General features: G+C 51.4%; 1 protein-coding gene across 2 annotated transcripts in view; it reads left to right on the top strand.

Annotated features, from left to right (window-relative positions):
* The first annotated feature begins 4,554 nt into the window (after positions 1–4,554).
* TfAP-2 (transcription factor AP-2) overlaps positions 4,555–16,853 on the top strand; it is a 235,686-nt gene continuing 223,387 nt past the window's right edge. Inside the window, exons 1-2 of one of the 2 annotated variants that reach the window (XM_076520303.1) lie at positions 4,555–5,635; positions 6,882–7,075. In XM_076520303.1, coding sequence (XP_076376418.1) covers positions 7,065–7,075 — 11 coding nt within the window. In that variant the 5' untranslated portion in view covers positions 4,555–5,635; positions 6,882–7,064. The remainder of the gene's footprint in view (positions 5,636–6,881; positions 7,076–16,853) is intronic. The other variant, XM_076520306.1, reaches the window with a different exon arrangement.

Below are 16,853 nucleotides of genomic sequence, written 5' to 3'. Positions count from 1 at the left end.
ATCGCAATTTGTAAACAACGGTAAATGTTCCGAGTAACCGGCTTTTCGTTTAGACTTCGGTTTGACCGATCGTTGCTCGCGATCGTCCGATTCGAGCAAATACCGTACCGAAACTTCCGGCGAAAGGCCGCGGAGAATTGTCACCGTTTAATCGGGATTCGCTGCAGCGCGAACGTATCGCGTTAAAACGCGCCGACGCGGTCGCGACGCGACGTGCTTCGATAGCTTGTTTGCCGTTGATGGCGCGCGTTTGCATTGTGCATGCTCGACGCACTCGTTCACTTCTCGGCTCGGGGAAGGAAGACGGAAAAAGGTGGAATCGCTTCGGAAAAAAAGGGTCCGTCGTAACAATGCGGTTCGGCGTTTCGGTGGTACGGTCGTAATCCTCGGAGCAGGCCAGAGTGGGCCCGTATTCGCGTACCGGAGACGTTTGAAAGGACCGAATTCGCCACGCGCTTAAGTCAACAAGCTCTTCACCGCCCGCGGTGGAAAAAACGACCGGGTAGGAGGTTATTCAACGGGCTTTCAAGATGCACGAATGTTTTCAGAAAAATCAGCTCGAGATACGCGCATTTTTACGGTGTTCGCGGGGCGGTAGCACCTGACAGCCCCGAGCTGTTCGTGCAAACGTGAAAAGATATGCGGCGGGGGAGACGCGTCGCGTCTCCAGGTTCCACGTTCCAGGTTCCAGGTCCTTGCCGATCAATAGGGATCGGTATCGATTCAACGACGATCCGTTTACGCCAGCGAAAGGATCATCCGGGGATCTATTGATTCTGTCGTTTCGTCGATCGGGTTCGCCCTTTCACGTCTAAAGGTGCTTACGTGAAAAAATTGTTATCGGGACGAGGCGCAACCGTGCCGATGAAAAGACGGTCGTGTCAGCTCCGGTTTGTCACGGCGATTCGCGCGCAAGACTGCGTGCGAACGTTTATCAGTCGCGATCCTCGTCCTCGCGTCTCTATTCTTCGCATCGAAGAAAGGAACGAGCACCGCTTCTAAAACTCGGTTATTATTATTATTAAAGTTCTGTAATTATTTGTTGGTAATCGCCGACTGTTACAAATAACGTGGAATTCGCCGAATTCGAGGGTCGAACTGCCTCGAATGCAAACGGCAAGGTGCGATTATTTTTCAGAATAGTATTATATGTATATGCGCGTGATAATAATTTCGAGGATCGTCGATCAGATTTTTCGCGTCGAAGGGTATATCGCGCGTCGACGCGAAATTTGCACGCGTCCCGGGTTAGGTGCATTAGAATTTGCCGTAGTTATAGATACATCATTTAAGTTGCTGCGACGCGGAAACCACTTAGAGACAGCCAAAGTTAGGTCATCGCTTCGGATTATTAGGTAATTAGGGTAAGATGGTCTCCGCGGCCATCTCGATGATGAAGGGGCCACGGTATATGCCCGACAACCTACCGATAGATAAACACATGGGCAGATTACACAGCGCTCTCGGCTCTCGCATGGATATATGCAATTTAACTAGTAATTTCCAACTTACACCGGCTTAACTTTGGGAGTAATGATGTGGTAGTTAAATTGCATCACACGAGCGAGTTACGACGTTATAGTACGATGCGCTCTCCGAACAAACTGGATTACGGTAGATTTCTTAGGGAGCAACTTCTCGGTTAGCTGCCGAAGCTTCGTTACTGGAAGGGTTTTGTCTTTGATCACGGCTGGCCGACCGACCGCGAGCGAATTATTTTCTTCGATACCCCTCGTCGGATGCGAATCGTGGAAAAAGGGAGAAACGAAAGGCTTCCGCGAGACGCGAATTCGCACGGATTGCGGATTTCTATGGAAATTCGCGATTTAAAACTCTGCGCGACGAATGCGACGATTAAGACTGGGAATTCGATACGTTTGTTTCGAACGCGATAACGCGTTGCACGAATTTGTGTTACAGGGGATGTTGTGAAACACGAATTATGTTGTCATCGAATAATTTTGTTTCATATAAATTTAACGCAATTTAGCGAGTTCGTTGCGCAATTATAATTGGCCGAACGAAAAAGAAGGAACACTTTTGCAGCGTCGACCATCGATCCCTGTCCGAATCGTCGAACGTGACGCGTCGACGTTTCCGTTCCAGCGTTATTAGCTGTTCGTTTTCGTATACATTTTAATTACGTTATACATGTAGCGCGTTGCACGAGTAATCGGGTTACGCGAAAACGATGGTCGCAAAATTCGCGCGACGGTCTACCGTGTTAAAAAGCGAATTAAATTTCCTTCGCCGTCGATTCCCGAGGTACGCGGTGTCGCGACGACCGATCGCTTCTCGCGCGACGTACACGAGCGGATATCGCGTTAATTGATAGCGTCGCGCGACGAAGAAGGTTGGGCAACGGGGCGGCCAATGACAGGCAGCCGCGAGACGAGAGGTTTAATAATCCTCTTTTCCCCCGAAATCACGGCGCGGCGTTTCGCCCGCATAATGCGCGCCGTTCTCATCGCGCGAACGCCACGAGCTATGGGATATCTCTGATACCGTGCTAAACCAATGACGACTCGACATGTCGGTCGACTCGGTTTGACCCGGTCGATCTAACCGGCCATAGTCCCCGTTCTCGTCCAATCGGCTGATCTCGTTAATTGCGCAACGCCTGGCCGTGTTGTAGTTTCTCGATCCGGCGTTTCTCGGCTCTTTCTCCGTGGGCGATTCACGAACCAACCACGGATAGCCGGGAGGATCGCATCAGGTTGTTCCAGGGCGCTAATATAACGCTGGTATTCCTTCCTCCTCGGTCCAGTCACGACTTTACATAGGCGTGGTGCAGCGATCTGCGGCAAGAAGATGGACGGTTTGACCTCTCCCGCGGGTTTAGGGTTCGATCACGGAAGCCGGCTACGTTGCGCAGCTCCGTGCAGCCGGCAGCTTGGGAGTCGGCACCGATCCGTCCCGAACATATCAAAGACCGTTTCCGCGCGCGGAGATCGGGGAAACGGTCGCGTCGACCTGCGAGCGAGATAACCGTGTGCGTTGGATCGAAGGGGCAACCGTCGCTCCACGAGTCCCTGGAATCAATTAGCCGGCTAGAGAAACGGAACTATCGCGATTCATGAGTGTCCCTGACAAGGAAAAAGGGCCAAAGGAAGCGACGCGGAACGGGGGCGCGTACGAAACCGGTAAAAACGCGGGGTTGCGCGTTGGCATCGGAGCGACGACCGGCGAGGGAGAAGGGCAAAGGACGGAGGACGAAGGACGGAAGGCCGCTGGGAGAGAGGAAGACAGAGAGGAGAGCGACGGCGTGAAAACCTGCCGAAATCTCCAGAGGGGAAAACAGAAGCTGCGTCTTGGCGTGCCTTATAGGAGAGCTTCTTCTTCTTCTTCTTCTTCTTCTTCTTCTTCTTCTTCTTCTTCTTGTTCCGCTTCCGCTTCTCGTTCGCTCCAGCTCGGAGCGCTTCTCCTCGTTCACCTCGGCTCACCCTTCCCTTGATCTTTCTCTCGTTGACGGAACAGGGGTTAAAGCGGCTGCTGATGGGATGGGCAGCGGAGGTAGCGACAGCAGGGGCGTACGAATAAAGGGGCTGCAGCAGCGTGGTAGCCCTAGTTCGCCGGGGTCGGAGTGGGGGTTGTGGAAGGGAACTCGAGCTAGAGTACGGTAGTGGTGACTGGTGCGTGGTAGTCGGTCGTCAGGAGGGGTAGTGGTAGCGAAAGAAGGGGCATCGATCGGTCATGCGCAGACAGAGGGCGAGCGTGGTTTCCATGTAACGGTAACGGCGCGGCGCGGCGCGCAAACGTATCGGCGGCATACTGTTATACGTTGCATGGTTCGCAGCCGGGATTAGGGGTGCGGAGGGTGCGATGCCGGGGATTCGGCCCTCCGTCCTCCTCGCTCGCGGACTGCGCGAATACGCGTACGACGACAGCGGTGTCCGACCTTCCACTTTCGTTTGTACTTTCGGTCTCTTTCGACCCTCCCTCGCCTGGCCGATCCACCACCGATGCCGATGCCGATTCCGATGCCGACGAGAGACGCGGTTCCTTCGACGCGCGGTCGCGGCCACGCTCGCGTCGCGTCGCATCGGACGTTCGCGCAGTCCGAGTTGGCAGAAGGTAGCGCTTCCAGAGAAACGGGGGACGATGCTCTAACCGTGGCGCGTTAAACGAAGCGCCCTCGTGTAAGTTATATCGCGTCGGCGAGTAGGATAGGATCGGATAGGTTAGGTTGGATCTCATCCCCGGCGGCGTCCACGTAGAGCAGGGAGGCCACGCAGAGTGCAGAGTCCGTGATGTGACTGGAGGCGGAGGCACCACACCCCCGTGGGGTGCAGCGAGAGTAGGGGCAGGCCGGAGGTGGACGCGCCGCAGGTGCGGTGCGGGAGGGCGGGCTGACAAAGCGAAAGGGAGGATGAGGAGGTAGGGAGAGCGTGGTTTACGAAGGGTGGCTGACGAGTGGAGCAGAGGGGCGCCGCGGCGCCGCGCCACGGCGCCTCTCTCGCCTCTCTCGCCGCTCTCGCCTCTCTCGCCTGGAGCGCAGTGCGACGTCGCGAGTCGCGACGTGCCACGTGCGGTGGCAACACACACCGGGGGAGGTAGAACCTACAAAAATCACTTTCTTCCTTCCCGTCGTGTATCGTGGCGTACGCCGTGCCGTTTCCATCCTCGTGCTCGGGCCTCGAGTTTGGCTCGTCGACGATCCGGACCGCATCTCGGCGAACCTCCGAAAATCCGCTGGTATCCGGGGTCCTCCGTCTCTGGTACCGCGGCGGCGACCGGTCGCGGGTCACCGTCTCTCGAGTACCCGCCGCCGCGAGGCTCTGCGTGACGGGGAAAGAGGAAGAGAGAGAGAAAGAGACAGAGAGAGAGAGAGAGAGAGAGAGAGAGAGGCAGAAAGAAGGGGACCGAAAGAGAGGGCAAGAGAGTGGAAGCAAGCCGAAGCCGAAGAGCGATATCGCGCGAGAAAAGGCGAACGCCGAGCCGAGCCGAGCCGCGCCGCGGCGCGCCGGGGGGAGGGGAGACCGGCGGAAGAGAGGGCGAGAAGGGGACCGAGAGAAGTCGAAGAGAAAGAGGAAGACGCGGCTTGCATTTCGAATTAGCCCCCGCTAATCTGGCCGTGGATTAGGTTATCGGTACCGCCACCCGTTCAACGTGTACGCGGAGCAGCGCGCGCGAGTGCCGGCCCAGAAACCACCGACGTACGACCCCCCGAGCTTCCGGGGCCCGCTTATTTGTCACCTGTTGTCGCGTCCTTCTCGGCCGACTCGCGAAATCGAGCGCCGCGGCGAGCCGCGCGACGCCGTCTCGCAACCGTCGGCGACCGCGAGCCGCTGTGGCGTCGCGACGCGCGCGCGTCCCTCTTCCGTTCCTACGTGAATCCTCGCGAGGGCACGGCCACGAGTCGCAGCAACCGAGTCGTAATTTTGCAGTCGTGTTTACGCGGGCCTAGACGGGAGTCGTACCCCGCGCGCCGCGCCGCTCGTCGAAATCAAAACCCGAAAGGAGAACGGACCCCGGCGCGCCTCTGTCTCGCCTGCTCGAGACGACGATCGAGATTCGCCGGCACGGTTTCGCGATCGAGGCTCGTCTCGCCGGCACGTCAGTTGTGACATTGTGATCTTGGACCGACTTTAAGTGCGGTGGAATGTGAAAGAACGAACGCTCGAACATACAAGTGGTGAGTACTTACGGTTCGGCGAGTGTTAACCTGGACGCTGACGCGTCTCCCCGTTGCGTAACTTTTCTCCTAGTCCGACTTTGCCGGTTCGCGTTACCGAATCTCGATATTCCGTACCGTGGAAAATTTATCGCGCGATCCGCTTCAATTTGCACACTTTTTTCTTCGATATTTCACATGCCGACTCGGGCAGCTCGTCCGCACAGAGTTCCGATAATACCTTTTTTCCATTTCATTTACGGTGCTTGATAGAATTTTCTCGAGTCTAGCTTCGATTTACCAGCTCCTGGTAGCGCCGGAATAATGCTCCGATTACGACTTTTAACCGGTCGTGATATTTACATTTGGAAATGGACGCGGCAACGTCTCGCGTCGACAAGAGCTTGGAATCGTCGTCCGCCGTGGAATTGTCTTTTCGTTTTGTGAAAGTGCAATTGAAAAGCGACCGTGCGACCTCGGGAAGCAGTATTTAACTTTGCTTAACTAAGTTCTCGATCCGTTGACGGAACACCGCGCCGCACCGCGCCACGCCACGCCGCGCCGCGCCGCGCCGGAGGACTCGGAACGACGAGAGTGTAATTCGTATTTTTTCCTCCGACTCTCGTTTGTCCCGGCTCCCTATTTTCCTCGGATGTTGGCGCTGTTTTTCAGCAAACTGTTTGCTTTCTCCATGAATTATCCGTCGTCTAGTAATTTCCTCTCGTTTCCGTTCGAGTGCTTCGAGAGTTTCACGGTCAATATTGAGATGTTTGGTTCGCGGTTATGGCGGACCTTTATTTAATACGGTGGAAAGTGGAAACCGTTCGAGGAGGTACGGAGACCGATAAGGAAAAGTGTTTCGCCCGATCAATTTTCCGTTGTATATTCGAACGTTACGAATTTCCGTATGATTTATTAAACGCGAATAGAGGAGCAGTTTATTTGGAAAACACGAGGAGAATATCGATTTCCTGTCTGCCGACCAATGGTTTAGATTTCATTATTGTTATCGGTTATGTTTTCGTTGTTGTTACAGTTTCGCGAAATGTCATTGTTGTCTCTTTCGTTGGACGGACGCGTAAGTAGCCCTCCATTTTGTTCGCTTTTCGATTACAGCGGCGGCATCGCGTTCGTCGTATTTTACGCGATATCGACGATCGCTTTTAGCATGGTTCGTGGTAATCGTGGTTTCGCAACTTGGAAGGAAACGCGAAACGCGCGTTTTAGCAATCTTTAGCGTTTCTAAACGGCTGCAAAAATATTTCAGAACGTTCCACACGCCGTCGAAGTCGCCGACGCGACGGAAGATGCCGCCAACCGATCGTCTCGGGACGTGAGTGAGAAGTTACAGATTGATAAAGTGCTGATTAGCGACGGGTTTCGAGGGTCTGCTACACTTCCACAATCACGGAGGGCACTGACAACATGTCTTACCTCGCCCTGGACTCGAATGCGTGGCAGGTAAGTGTCGAATCGGCTTTTACACGCGTTTGCGATCGCCTGTCCGATTCACAGTCGCCGGAAACGTGGTATTAATTATTATTACGAATCGTCGAAATTATTTTTATCGATAACTGTCTTTTTTTCAACGGTAACAGACAGATCCTTGCTCGTTGTCGCGCTGGCCGAAATAAATAAGTATTTATTATCTTTAACGCGGGATTCTTTCATCCCGCGTTTGTTTGCGTCGCAGCAATATTCGGTGAATCTTTTTCCGCAACTTCTAGTTATCCGGAAAGGTTTTAAAACATTTTGCACGGTTCACGGTCGTGCTGGAATCGTGAATTTCTACGCGTTTTCCAAATCTTTGCGAACCAATTCGTAAAAATGTTACTTTCCATTCGACGAACAGGAATCCGGCGGCACATTTTTCAGCGTCCATTAAATTCTCATGCGAAAATATTTGAGGAACGTAATGTTTCGTGAACGGCGCGGGGACCCGACGATCTGGTTTGTGTAAAGTGCAGTGTAATTCCGAATCTAAATGTTTGTTAACGGATAGAGTGCTTTCAAACTGTATTGAACGGCCTAGGTTGATTTCTGTGTACGTTTGGAATCGCTAACGCGTTCAAAGCGTGTACTATAGTAATATAAAACGTCCAGCGCGGGAACACATTTTGAATGTAATATTCAGATCGTGCGCCGTGCAATCGAGATAGTCCATTAAGTGCTACCATCGAGATAGAAGTCGATCGAACTGGTAATACATCTAATCTTCTCGAATTACGCCATAAATTGCGACAAATTATCCTGTAATCGCGAACGTTGAAAATGTTTCAACGAGCGGCAGACAAATAGTTGCGATTTTCTTCCATATTTACGTGATGTTGGGAATTCCGGTCTCGCGCCTCGTTTTTCTAATCGGTAATAAAAAAAAACGAGCCGCGAGGCTCGAACAATCGTGTCTCCTCTTCCCAAATTGTCCACTTTCTGTTTACAAGCTGAAGAAAAATTAGGGAGAATTTACCGTAGCGTCGAAACAGGGCTGGCCGAAAGAAAAGACGGACGGCCGGTTTGTTTTGGTTTGTTTGGAATAAAAGCTGGCCATTACGGAGCACATCGCTTTGGGCGACGTTTCTAAAATCATCGGTCGCGTGCCTCGATTTGACACGATTACCATAGAAAACCCGTAGTCGCGGCTGCACGCAGCCGAAACAAACCGCCGCGACTCGGCGCGATCTCTCAACCTCGTGGCATTTCTAATAAACGTCATAGATCACCGAGGACAGATTAATCTTGCGTGATCGCGCGACGATCGCCGAGGCCGAGGATCCTTTTCGTTCGCGGAGCAGCCGGCCGGCCGAGAGCCCTCCGCTCCCTTTTTGCCGTTTAATTCGCGGCCGTGGTTTCAGTCATTATCGGGCCGAATTGGACACGCTCGATTTGTCTTCCGACATTCCGTGGAGCGGATCAAGATCGGGATGGGGATGATGGAAAGCGGAGCTCCGAGAGCCTAAGTAATTTTCGGCCTGCAACTCCTCTCGACAGATATTACGATTCTTCAAAGATATCTTTTACGAAATGTTTTTACAACGATTTCTCTAACGTTACAAGCATCGCCAAGGCAGAGCTATTCGGCTTCGTAATTTACACCGGAAGGCGGTGAATATTAGAAGCGACGATTAGAGGGTTCGCAAGAGCATTTTTCCTATCCTATTTGGAACGGTACAAACGCTGAGCGAGCGGTGGACTCCTGCGACAGCCGTTTAATGGAATAATCGAAGGAAACATGATTTTCGCGAAAGAGGATGACGAGATAAAGGAGGTCGGCAGGGCGGTGTAACGTTGGTCGAGGCCGGGCTCGGTTTGCCGAGTAAATAAATCAGAGGTGGTCCTCAGGAATTGATCGCGCACGCCAGATTTCACGCGACAGAGTGGCCGCGCAAAAACGTTAATGCGGTCGCGGCACTATGGTCGGAAAAAAGGATCGTTCCAGCGACGAAAAAGCAGCGGTAATCGCCGCGACGTATTCGACACAGTATGGCGCGTATCAAGATTCCCCTACGCCCCACGCCACGGTAGCCCACGGAAATCACATAGCGACGGCAGGAAATGTAAGACCCGAACCATGGCGGATAACGGAAACAAGCTTAGGCAGACTCGGCCCATATCGAATTATGCTGTTAGAGAAGTTCGCTAGCTTTGCGCCCAGGTTACCTAAAAGACGGTAGTTTTGGGCGTTGTAACCGCCCCTTCCGGCTCCGAGTACTCTACCGAGTTAGAGTTAGAGTTCATCTTTTGATGTTTCGCGCTTCAATTCCTAAACCATCGGGGTATCGCGTCTCGTTTTGCTCGCGCATGGAAATTCCTCGAATTATTCTCAAATAATGAGATTCTCGAATCTTTCGCTTCGCCCGCGCACAGATTTCGCTCCTCGCGATCGGATGTCCTCCATCGGCGGACACGAGTGCCGGAGAAAATAACCCGTCGCCCATTTTTCTCTTACGAACGTTCTAATTATGAAAACGCTTCAATGGAAAATGATCGAATGGATATATTAAATCTTAAGTCGAACACGCGTTACGATTTCATCGATTAAGTTCGAGTTTGATATTGCGAACATTTTTGGAGTTAATACGGATGAGATAAACGTTGTTATTTTTATATAATACGGGAAATGTTCGTACGCCGGCAGTGTTCGCTCGTTGGACGGATCACTGTTTCGCGATTAAATGCCAGTAGATGAAATCAAAAAATTCTCCGAGGAAATTGGGCCGTCGCAAATGGACGCCGGGGGCTGCGGAAATAACGGAACATCGTCAAAAGGGTGCGCCGTTGGTACCTAACAACGTTATTACGAAAAGAACTTTCGGCCCAACTTCATTCGACGCAAAACTAAATCCCTCGTAATCACGGTCAAAGTCCGAGTAATCCTTGATTTCGCGAATTTTTGCTTTCGCCGGCGATTAAAAGCGAGCGTGTTCTTATATCCACGGATCGTGTAATAATAAAGCGTTCCGATGCCATTTCGTTTCGAGTTCTGTCGCGAACGGACAGAAAGAGTGAGAGAAAGAACGAGAGAGAAAGAGAGAGAGAGAGAGAGAGAGCGATAGCAGAGACAGGGCGGAAAAAAATGCGCAAAAACACGACGTAGCTGGTATTAGGAGGGGGGGGGGTGGGAGAGAGAGAGGAAGAAAGAGTGTTTGCACATTTTCCAATAAAGTGGCATGCGGACGCGTGGCGGAGGCGAGTGGTGGGTCGTGTCCTTGCTTGAAATAACAGGGGTGCACCGTGCGCAGAATTAATACTTGGCTCCCGCGTGCCGGATTTGTCATTTTCTGTTTCTCCGGCCCTCGTCACGGATCGTCCGTCGCATCCTCGTCTCGATCGTCTTGCTCCGTCTTTCTCGACGGCGGTAAACGATCGGAAAACCACAGAAACCGCAAGCCGCCGCTGCGCCACCGATATAATTCATCGCGGAACGAGCGCGTGCACGCACGTGCACACACACGCACGCGTGCCTTCGCCGCATCCAGTTCGGATTCGGACCCAGAAGAGTTAAGACTCTCGGCCACGGTTTCGTGTTCCCCGCATATTTGTCTTCGGCGTCCACTCGACTTTCGCAGCTCGTGTTCGCGCGTGAAACCGGCGAATCGTGTCACGGGGCGAGGATGCGTGCTTCGGGTTCGATTAAGTGAACAACGAAGCCGACCCGGGCTTTACGATTTCCCTAGAATCCCTTTCACGATGTCACTACTGCCACATAAATTGTGCTCCGCATTCTCGCCGATTGAGTTATCTGCTCTCTCGCCGCGGACCTCGATCCTCGATTTTTAAGGAGGCGACCGAGAGAGCGTGCGCGTTCGCGCGGATCTCGAATCAGAGTTTTGTTCGACGATGCATTGTCTCGCGAACGAATGCCTCGTGAACAGCGGTTGAATAGAAAATCTTTGTTGTTGGCAGCTTTAATCGGATCTTCGTATGCGTTCACGGTTTTCTATCTGCCATGCCCAAAAGATAGCTTTCGTAACAATTTTATAGAATACCTTGGACGACTCTCTTTGCAAAGTTAAAAATCCCGAGAACGTAAATCAAAAATTGCGCGAGACGATCATTTTTCAAACGGTGGATCTTCTAACTTCGAAGACTTTTAATCTACGTAATATATCACTCTTGAACGTTGCGAGTGGAAACGTTGAGAGACAACGCCTTCGCCAGGGAAATCTGACGGAATGAAATACGTCGTTCGATAAAAATTCGAGATTGGCCTAAGAAACGATCCGTGGAGGAATAAACGATAGGAAGCTGCGGGTCGAGCCGGTACTTTCGCCGCGTTCGGCTCGAAAGTCCCGAAAGTTATCTAACGCGACGGGGCCGCGGTGTTCCGGGACACGTGCAAGTGAATTTGCCTTCTGCATTATACAGGAATGTGTCTCGTGACATGCTCGGTGTACATAAGCGGGCACAGAGACAAAGTGCCACGGCCCTTTGTACCGAATGGGGGTGACAATGGACCTCGCTCTCCGCATTGTCACTGGGTTAACCAACGTTTTCAGGGGATATCGCGGATGTTTGGCATCGCCGTGGCTCGGCCAACATCAGCTCATCATCTTTTATTCAACCCTTTGCGTGCGGCATGCTGCGAACGTGACTCGCCCGTGGAACTGTAATTACTGAACATCAACCACCTATGTTTTCGAGCATTCCCGGTCTCGCTCTGCGTCGAACTTTGAACGTTAACAAAGCCACCTTAGTACGCAACGTGTCTCTCCTGTTGCGCCGAGTTTCTCTGAATTAAATAAATGCTGCCTCTATGCCGACCCCGCTGCTTTCCTATAAACACGCCGGCGTCTAACCTCCGTACAGCTTCCCGAATGAGATTGTTCGTTCAAGTTTCGACGCGGGCCTAAGCGCTATCGATCTCCGACAGAAACGGCGATTTTTATTACTTTTATTACTTTGCCAACGAACCGAGAACCTCTACCGAGGAACACCTTGAACGAGAACAATAATTGTTTCGCTTTTTGGGATCGAAGGAAAGTTCCCGCTCGAATAAACGAGCATTTGTCGATCGACGAAGCGCAAAGATTTGCGGATCGCGTGTCGCATCGTTGCCCATTGTCATCTTCCGACTCGATGCAACCGAGTCGTTAGCTGGTCGAACGATTCGACGTTGGAGCAGGGATATGGAAATCGCAAAAGTTTCCGCGGCATGCTTTTTGCGCGAGGTTTTTTACGGACGGCCGTGATCCCGGAAGATTCGGCAGCGATCGCGCAATCTCGAAATCTGCAAAGCGCATCGCGGAACGCCGTGCCGAGCGGCAGAATGAAATCGAAATTGAATTTCTGGTCCCCCGCGCGGTACTGGTTCGGTGCGCGAAGATCTCCCTCGTGAAACCATCACACGATTACGCTAATTCGGGTATCATTTATTTTTCGTTCACCCTTCCTCTTCTTCCTTACCCTCGATTACTCCGCTCGCTGCGCAAACGAATCTCCTGCCCGCCGCACCGCCAACCCTCTCCTATCGCGTGGATGTGGACGTGGACATGGACGCGGACGTGGACGTGAACGTGATGGTACCTCGTGAACCGCTCCACGGATCGAGCGACTTTGAAGTGCGCGGGGTTTTTGATGTACCCGCCAACTGTTCCAGCCTCGTTCACCATGCAAAGCAGTGAATCACGCATTAGCCCAAGATGAAGCGACAAATCAACCAAGTAATCGACCGGTGTACGCCGAAGACAAACGTTTCGGTGACCCCCCCCTCGTCCAGGCCGATAAACGAGTTTGCTCTTTCGGATTAACGCGTCGACCGGTTCGATCCGTTGTTCGGACGATGCTAAAAATAGGACAATCAAATGGCAACAACTATTTTTTACGGATCCGATTTACGGATGCGGCAGCGCGACATTCTTCGCCGAGTGAAACGCGGATGAACGTTCGTCAGCCATCTCGAACGAAAGTACGATTCTTCGATTCTATAAAATAGCATATCGACTCTTCGATCTAATAGCCTTCGTTGGTAAACAATGTGGAATTTCGGTGGGCAGGTTTTCGTCGATAGACGTCGTATCGTACATCGCTCTGGATCTAGACGATAATGCTGATCGAAACTATGCCGAGCAAACTTATCTATACTCGGCACGTTTGTAAAGGAGAGATTAAGCTGTAAACAGAGTACTCGAACGAAGCTTTATGTGGTTTCGTTGCGGAGATACAGAGAGACGAAAGTTAACTGGATCAACGCCACTGGACAGCGGACTTTTACGAAGAATAAAAATTGTCTGCGTTAATTTAACGTCGTAGAAACTTCTTTGTTTCTGCTATTACTTTATCGAGTTAATTATTAGATTAACAGTTGGGAACACCTTTTAGAATATATGTGAATTTTCGCTGGAGACACAGAGACACGTTTGAAGACTTAAATCGCGAGACTCGGCGAAGACGCATAAATCTCTTTCATCGAAAGAGAGAGAGAGAGAGAGAGAGAGAGAGAGAGAGAGAGAGATTCACGATTTAACGTGTCTCGCGGAAAATTGAGTAGCAAGGAAGATTCGCGCGCAGCGGAACAGGTCGCAGAGGATCGTTGAGCGATCGAAGCGGTATGTCTCCGGCACGATGGATCGCCAAAGAAAATTCGCAAGACGAGGATCGGAGCAGGTGTCCCGTGCTTTCCGCAGTAATAATTTTTCTAGACCGTTTCATTTGGCACGGACGTCAGACGCGACGCGCCGTGATCAGTCAAGCGATGTCGGCTTGTGTTTTAGTCTTTAACCCGTTCTGCTTCCAGTAATTAAGACTCCAGCATAAAAAAGAGGGATGGCGATAGGGAGGTGGAGGCGAAGCGAGCGAGATCGGGAGAGAAAGAAGGAAGGAAGGAAGGAAAGCAGGAAGGAAGGGTAGGGTGAGGCGAGGACGATGCGAAGCGTAGTCAGGGGGAGAGAAGAGAGCAGAGCGGAGCGGAGCGGAGCAGAACGGAGCGGAGCGGAGCAGAGCAGAAATAGAAGAACGAACCGGGTGGGTAGTAGGTGGTATACGGTGGTTGGAGGCAAAGGTGGGGCGTCGAAGAGAAAGAAGGAGAGAGGAAGGAAGAAGGTGAACGTCGAGGTAGCGTGGAGGGAGGGAGAGTAGGTTGGCTGTACGATGACATGCTCCTTTGTTCTGCCCTTTTGCAGAAGACACCGTAGCGAGTAGCATTTGCAAGCACAAAGAGAAATAATGACTAGTCCAGTGTTCAACTAATATTTGCTTCCAACTTTTCCCGAGATTTTTTCTCCGAGAATGCTTCCCTTTGTCATTCGTGAGAGCCGGTAGACACGACGTTGACGACGCTGGCCCGGTTCGGCTTGTCAGAAAAAGTGTTCTGCTCTTCTCCGCTCTGCTTCGCTCCGCTCTGCTCCGCTCCGCTCCGCTCGGCGGGGGTGGATATCTCTGCGGGTCGCGTCGCGTCGCGCCGCGTCGCATCGCGTCGAGGAAGAGGAGCAAGGCTTAAGACGGCTAGTGTCTGTTGTCGTCTTATGTACCACGGAACAAAGGACTTCCCTTTGCATATCTAACAGACAGCATGTAGCGCACGCGACTTTTTCGTTTACATTCGCTTCCGTTTTAGTTTTGCCTCTGCCTTTCGGCCTTCGGGACAAAGAGCACGCCACTTCGGCTCCTCTTTCACGATTCCAGGCTGCGCGAGAGCCTTAGCCCCTCGCCGTTTATTGGACGCGAAACTTTCGAGATTAAAAGAAATTGCCGGCTGCAGCGGAGGCTGCTTCGGAGCCTCGCAAACGCGAGCCATGATCGATAAACGCCGCAGACTCTGTCTACGAAAGTTGGATTTTTAGTTTTCTTCTCTCCGCGGCCGCGAGTATTGCTCTTTCGGCGAGCAATTAATCTCCCTGCCTCGCAATTTCATTCCGAAGAGATCAACGGCGAAACTACCGAGCCCTAAAAATGACCGACGCGTGAATTTAGTTAGATTTTTCGCCGTTTCTATCGTACCGCGTGTCGAATCTTCCTAATTAAAAAAGAAATAAGAATCGATCTTTTTATCCGAACAAGCTCGGCAACTCGAAGATGGAACGACGCGGTTCTCAAATTCTTGAGAAACGTTTTCCCCGTTTTATTTCGATTACGAGAGCGTAATGTCGGCGGTTCGGTGGAACGAATATTAATATTTTTGCGCGGGGCACGGCGAGATTTTCGCATCTCCGGCGAGAGCACGAACTCGCAAACTATGCGTCGGGAGAAGGGTGACCATCGGATCCACTCTATATCTAGTTTAGTGGTCCTGGTTTTTCGAGGGTGGTAGTTGCTGGTCGCGATGGTGGTGGTGAAATCGAGTTAGCCAAATTAACCATGAAATAGACTCCCTCCGCCCTAGTGTCTGTCTATCTCGTCAGCCGCTCGTGTCGTTCGCATCGTTCCACGACCGCTAACCAAAGCTAACCAGTCCCGCAGGGCATTTTAGGGCCACTGCACGCAAAATTGAACTATCGGATCTAAAGAAAACGTGGACACTGTTCCCCCCGTGGCGTTCGTCGGTATCTCGGATGATCAACGTTTTTTTCTCGGCGGTGTCTTCGCCTTGATCAACGTTCGTTTGCCACGGTATTGCGCGACGGTTGTCGAACGAGTCGAAAATATATTTCAACCAAGGCGACCACGATATCGAGAAATCCCCGCCAAACTATCGTAATCGATATATTCGAATCGATATCGCAGGGGTCGAAGTATATTCGCGACAGAAACGAGCATCGATCGAATGCAAAACAGTACAAAACACGTACAGAATTTTAACAATGCATCGCATTATTTTTAATTCGTTCTAGCTGCACCGCCTTGCCAGTCGATGCGGACAATTTTTGATTCGATCTAACAGCGAGATTCGCCGAATCCGAAACAACGTAAAAATGATACGAATAATTTGATATTTTGTAGTCGAGCGACTTTTGTAATTATAGTAAAGATCGTTTATAGGTTCCTCGTGTTTCTTGGATAAATAGGAGGATGCTTTATCGAGGCAATTCCGTTTCGGAAAAAATGGTGGCCTGGTTCAGTAACCCAAGCGAGCGAGCGAGCATCTCTCTCGGGCTTGATTCATGGGCACGATGATCCCATTGACAAATAAGAAGGACGCGGGTCGGCCTTTTTCTCATTAGCGGCACTTTGAACTAACCCGCCCACGTTATGACAAACTAGATTAATTTTCTGTCCAAAAGGGACCGCCTTCCCGATCGTTTGTTACGAAATTTCAACTGTCAGAAATTGCTCGGTCGGTCCCTGGTCCTGTCCCTGCGACGCTGCTCCGGCAACGCAAAAACCGGTGTTCGACCGATCGCGCATTAAAAATCGTTTGCACGGTCCGGAGCACGGCATCGTTCTTCTCTTTGTTTGTAACGTTTTTCCGCGAACCGAACCGAACCGAGCCGAGCCGAGTATTTGTCGTTGCACGCGCGATTGTTTTATTTCAACACGGCCCGCGTATGAAAACCGACGCGCGGTATTCCCCGGCCTCGTGTTTTGCGACGATAATTTTCATCCTGGAATTACGTGTTTTAAACAAAATCAAACGTTTGCCATCGAATCGTTCCGTTTGTTTCAATGAGTATCATATTTTTCCGGGGTAATCCGATCGAAGATAATTGTAAAACAAACGATAACCAATTACTCTTGAAACGTGATATGGAATAATAATGCCTGATTCGCATTCGGATCAGTTTTTTTTTCGCTCCGTTTCTTTCTCTTCGATTCTTTGTGCACGGGCGCGCGTTCCTTTTGTGTCATTGTACTTCGTTCGACAAAG

Source organism: Megalopta genalis, chromosome 3, assembly GCF_051020955.1.
Source record: "Megalopta genalis isolate 19385.01 chromosome 3, iyMegGena1_principal, whole genome shotgun sequence".
Taxonomy (NCBI): domain Eukaryota; kingdom Metazoa; phylum Arthropoda; class Insecta; order Hymenoptera; family Halictidae; genus Megalopta; species Megalopta genalis.
Note: the sequence above shows the minus strand (reverse complement) of the source record. Positions and strands in the feature narration are given on the sequence as shown.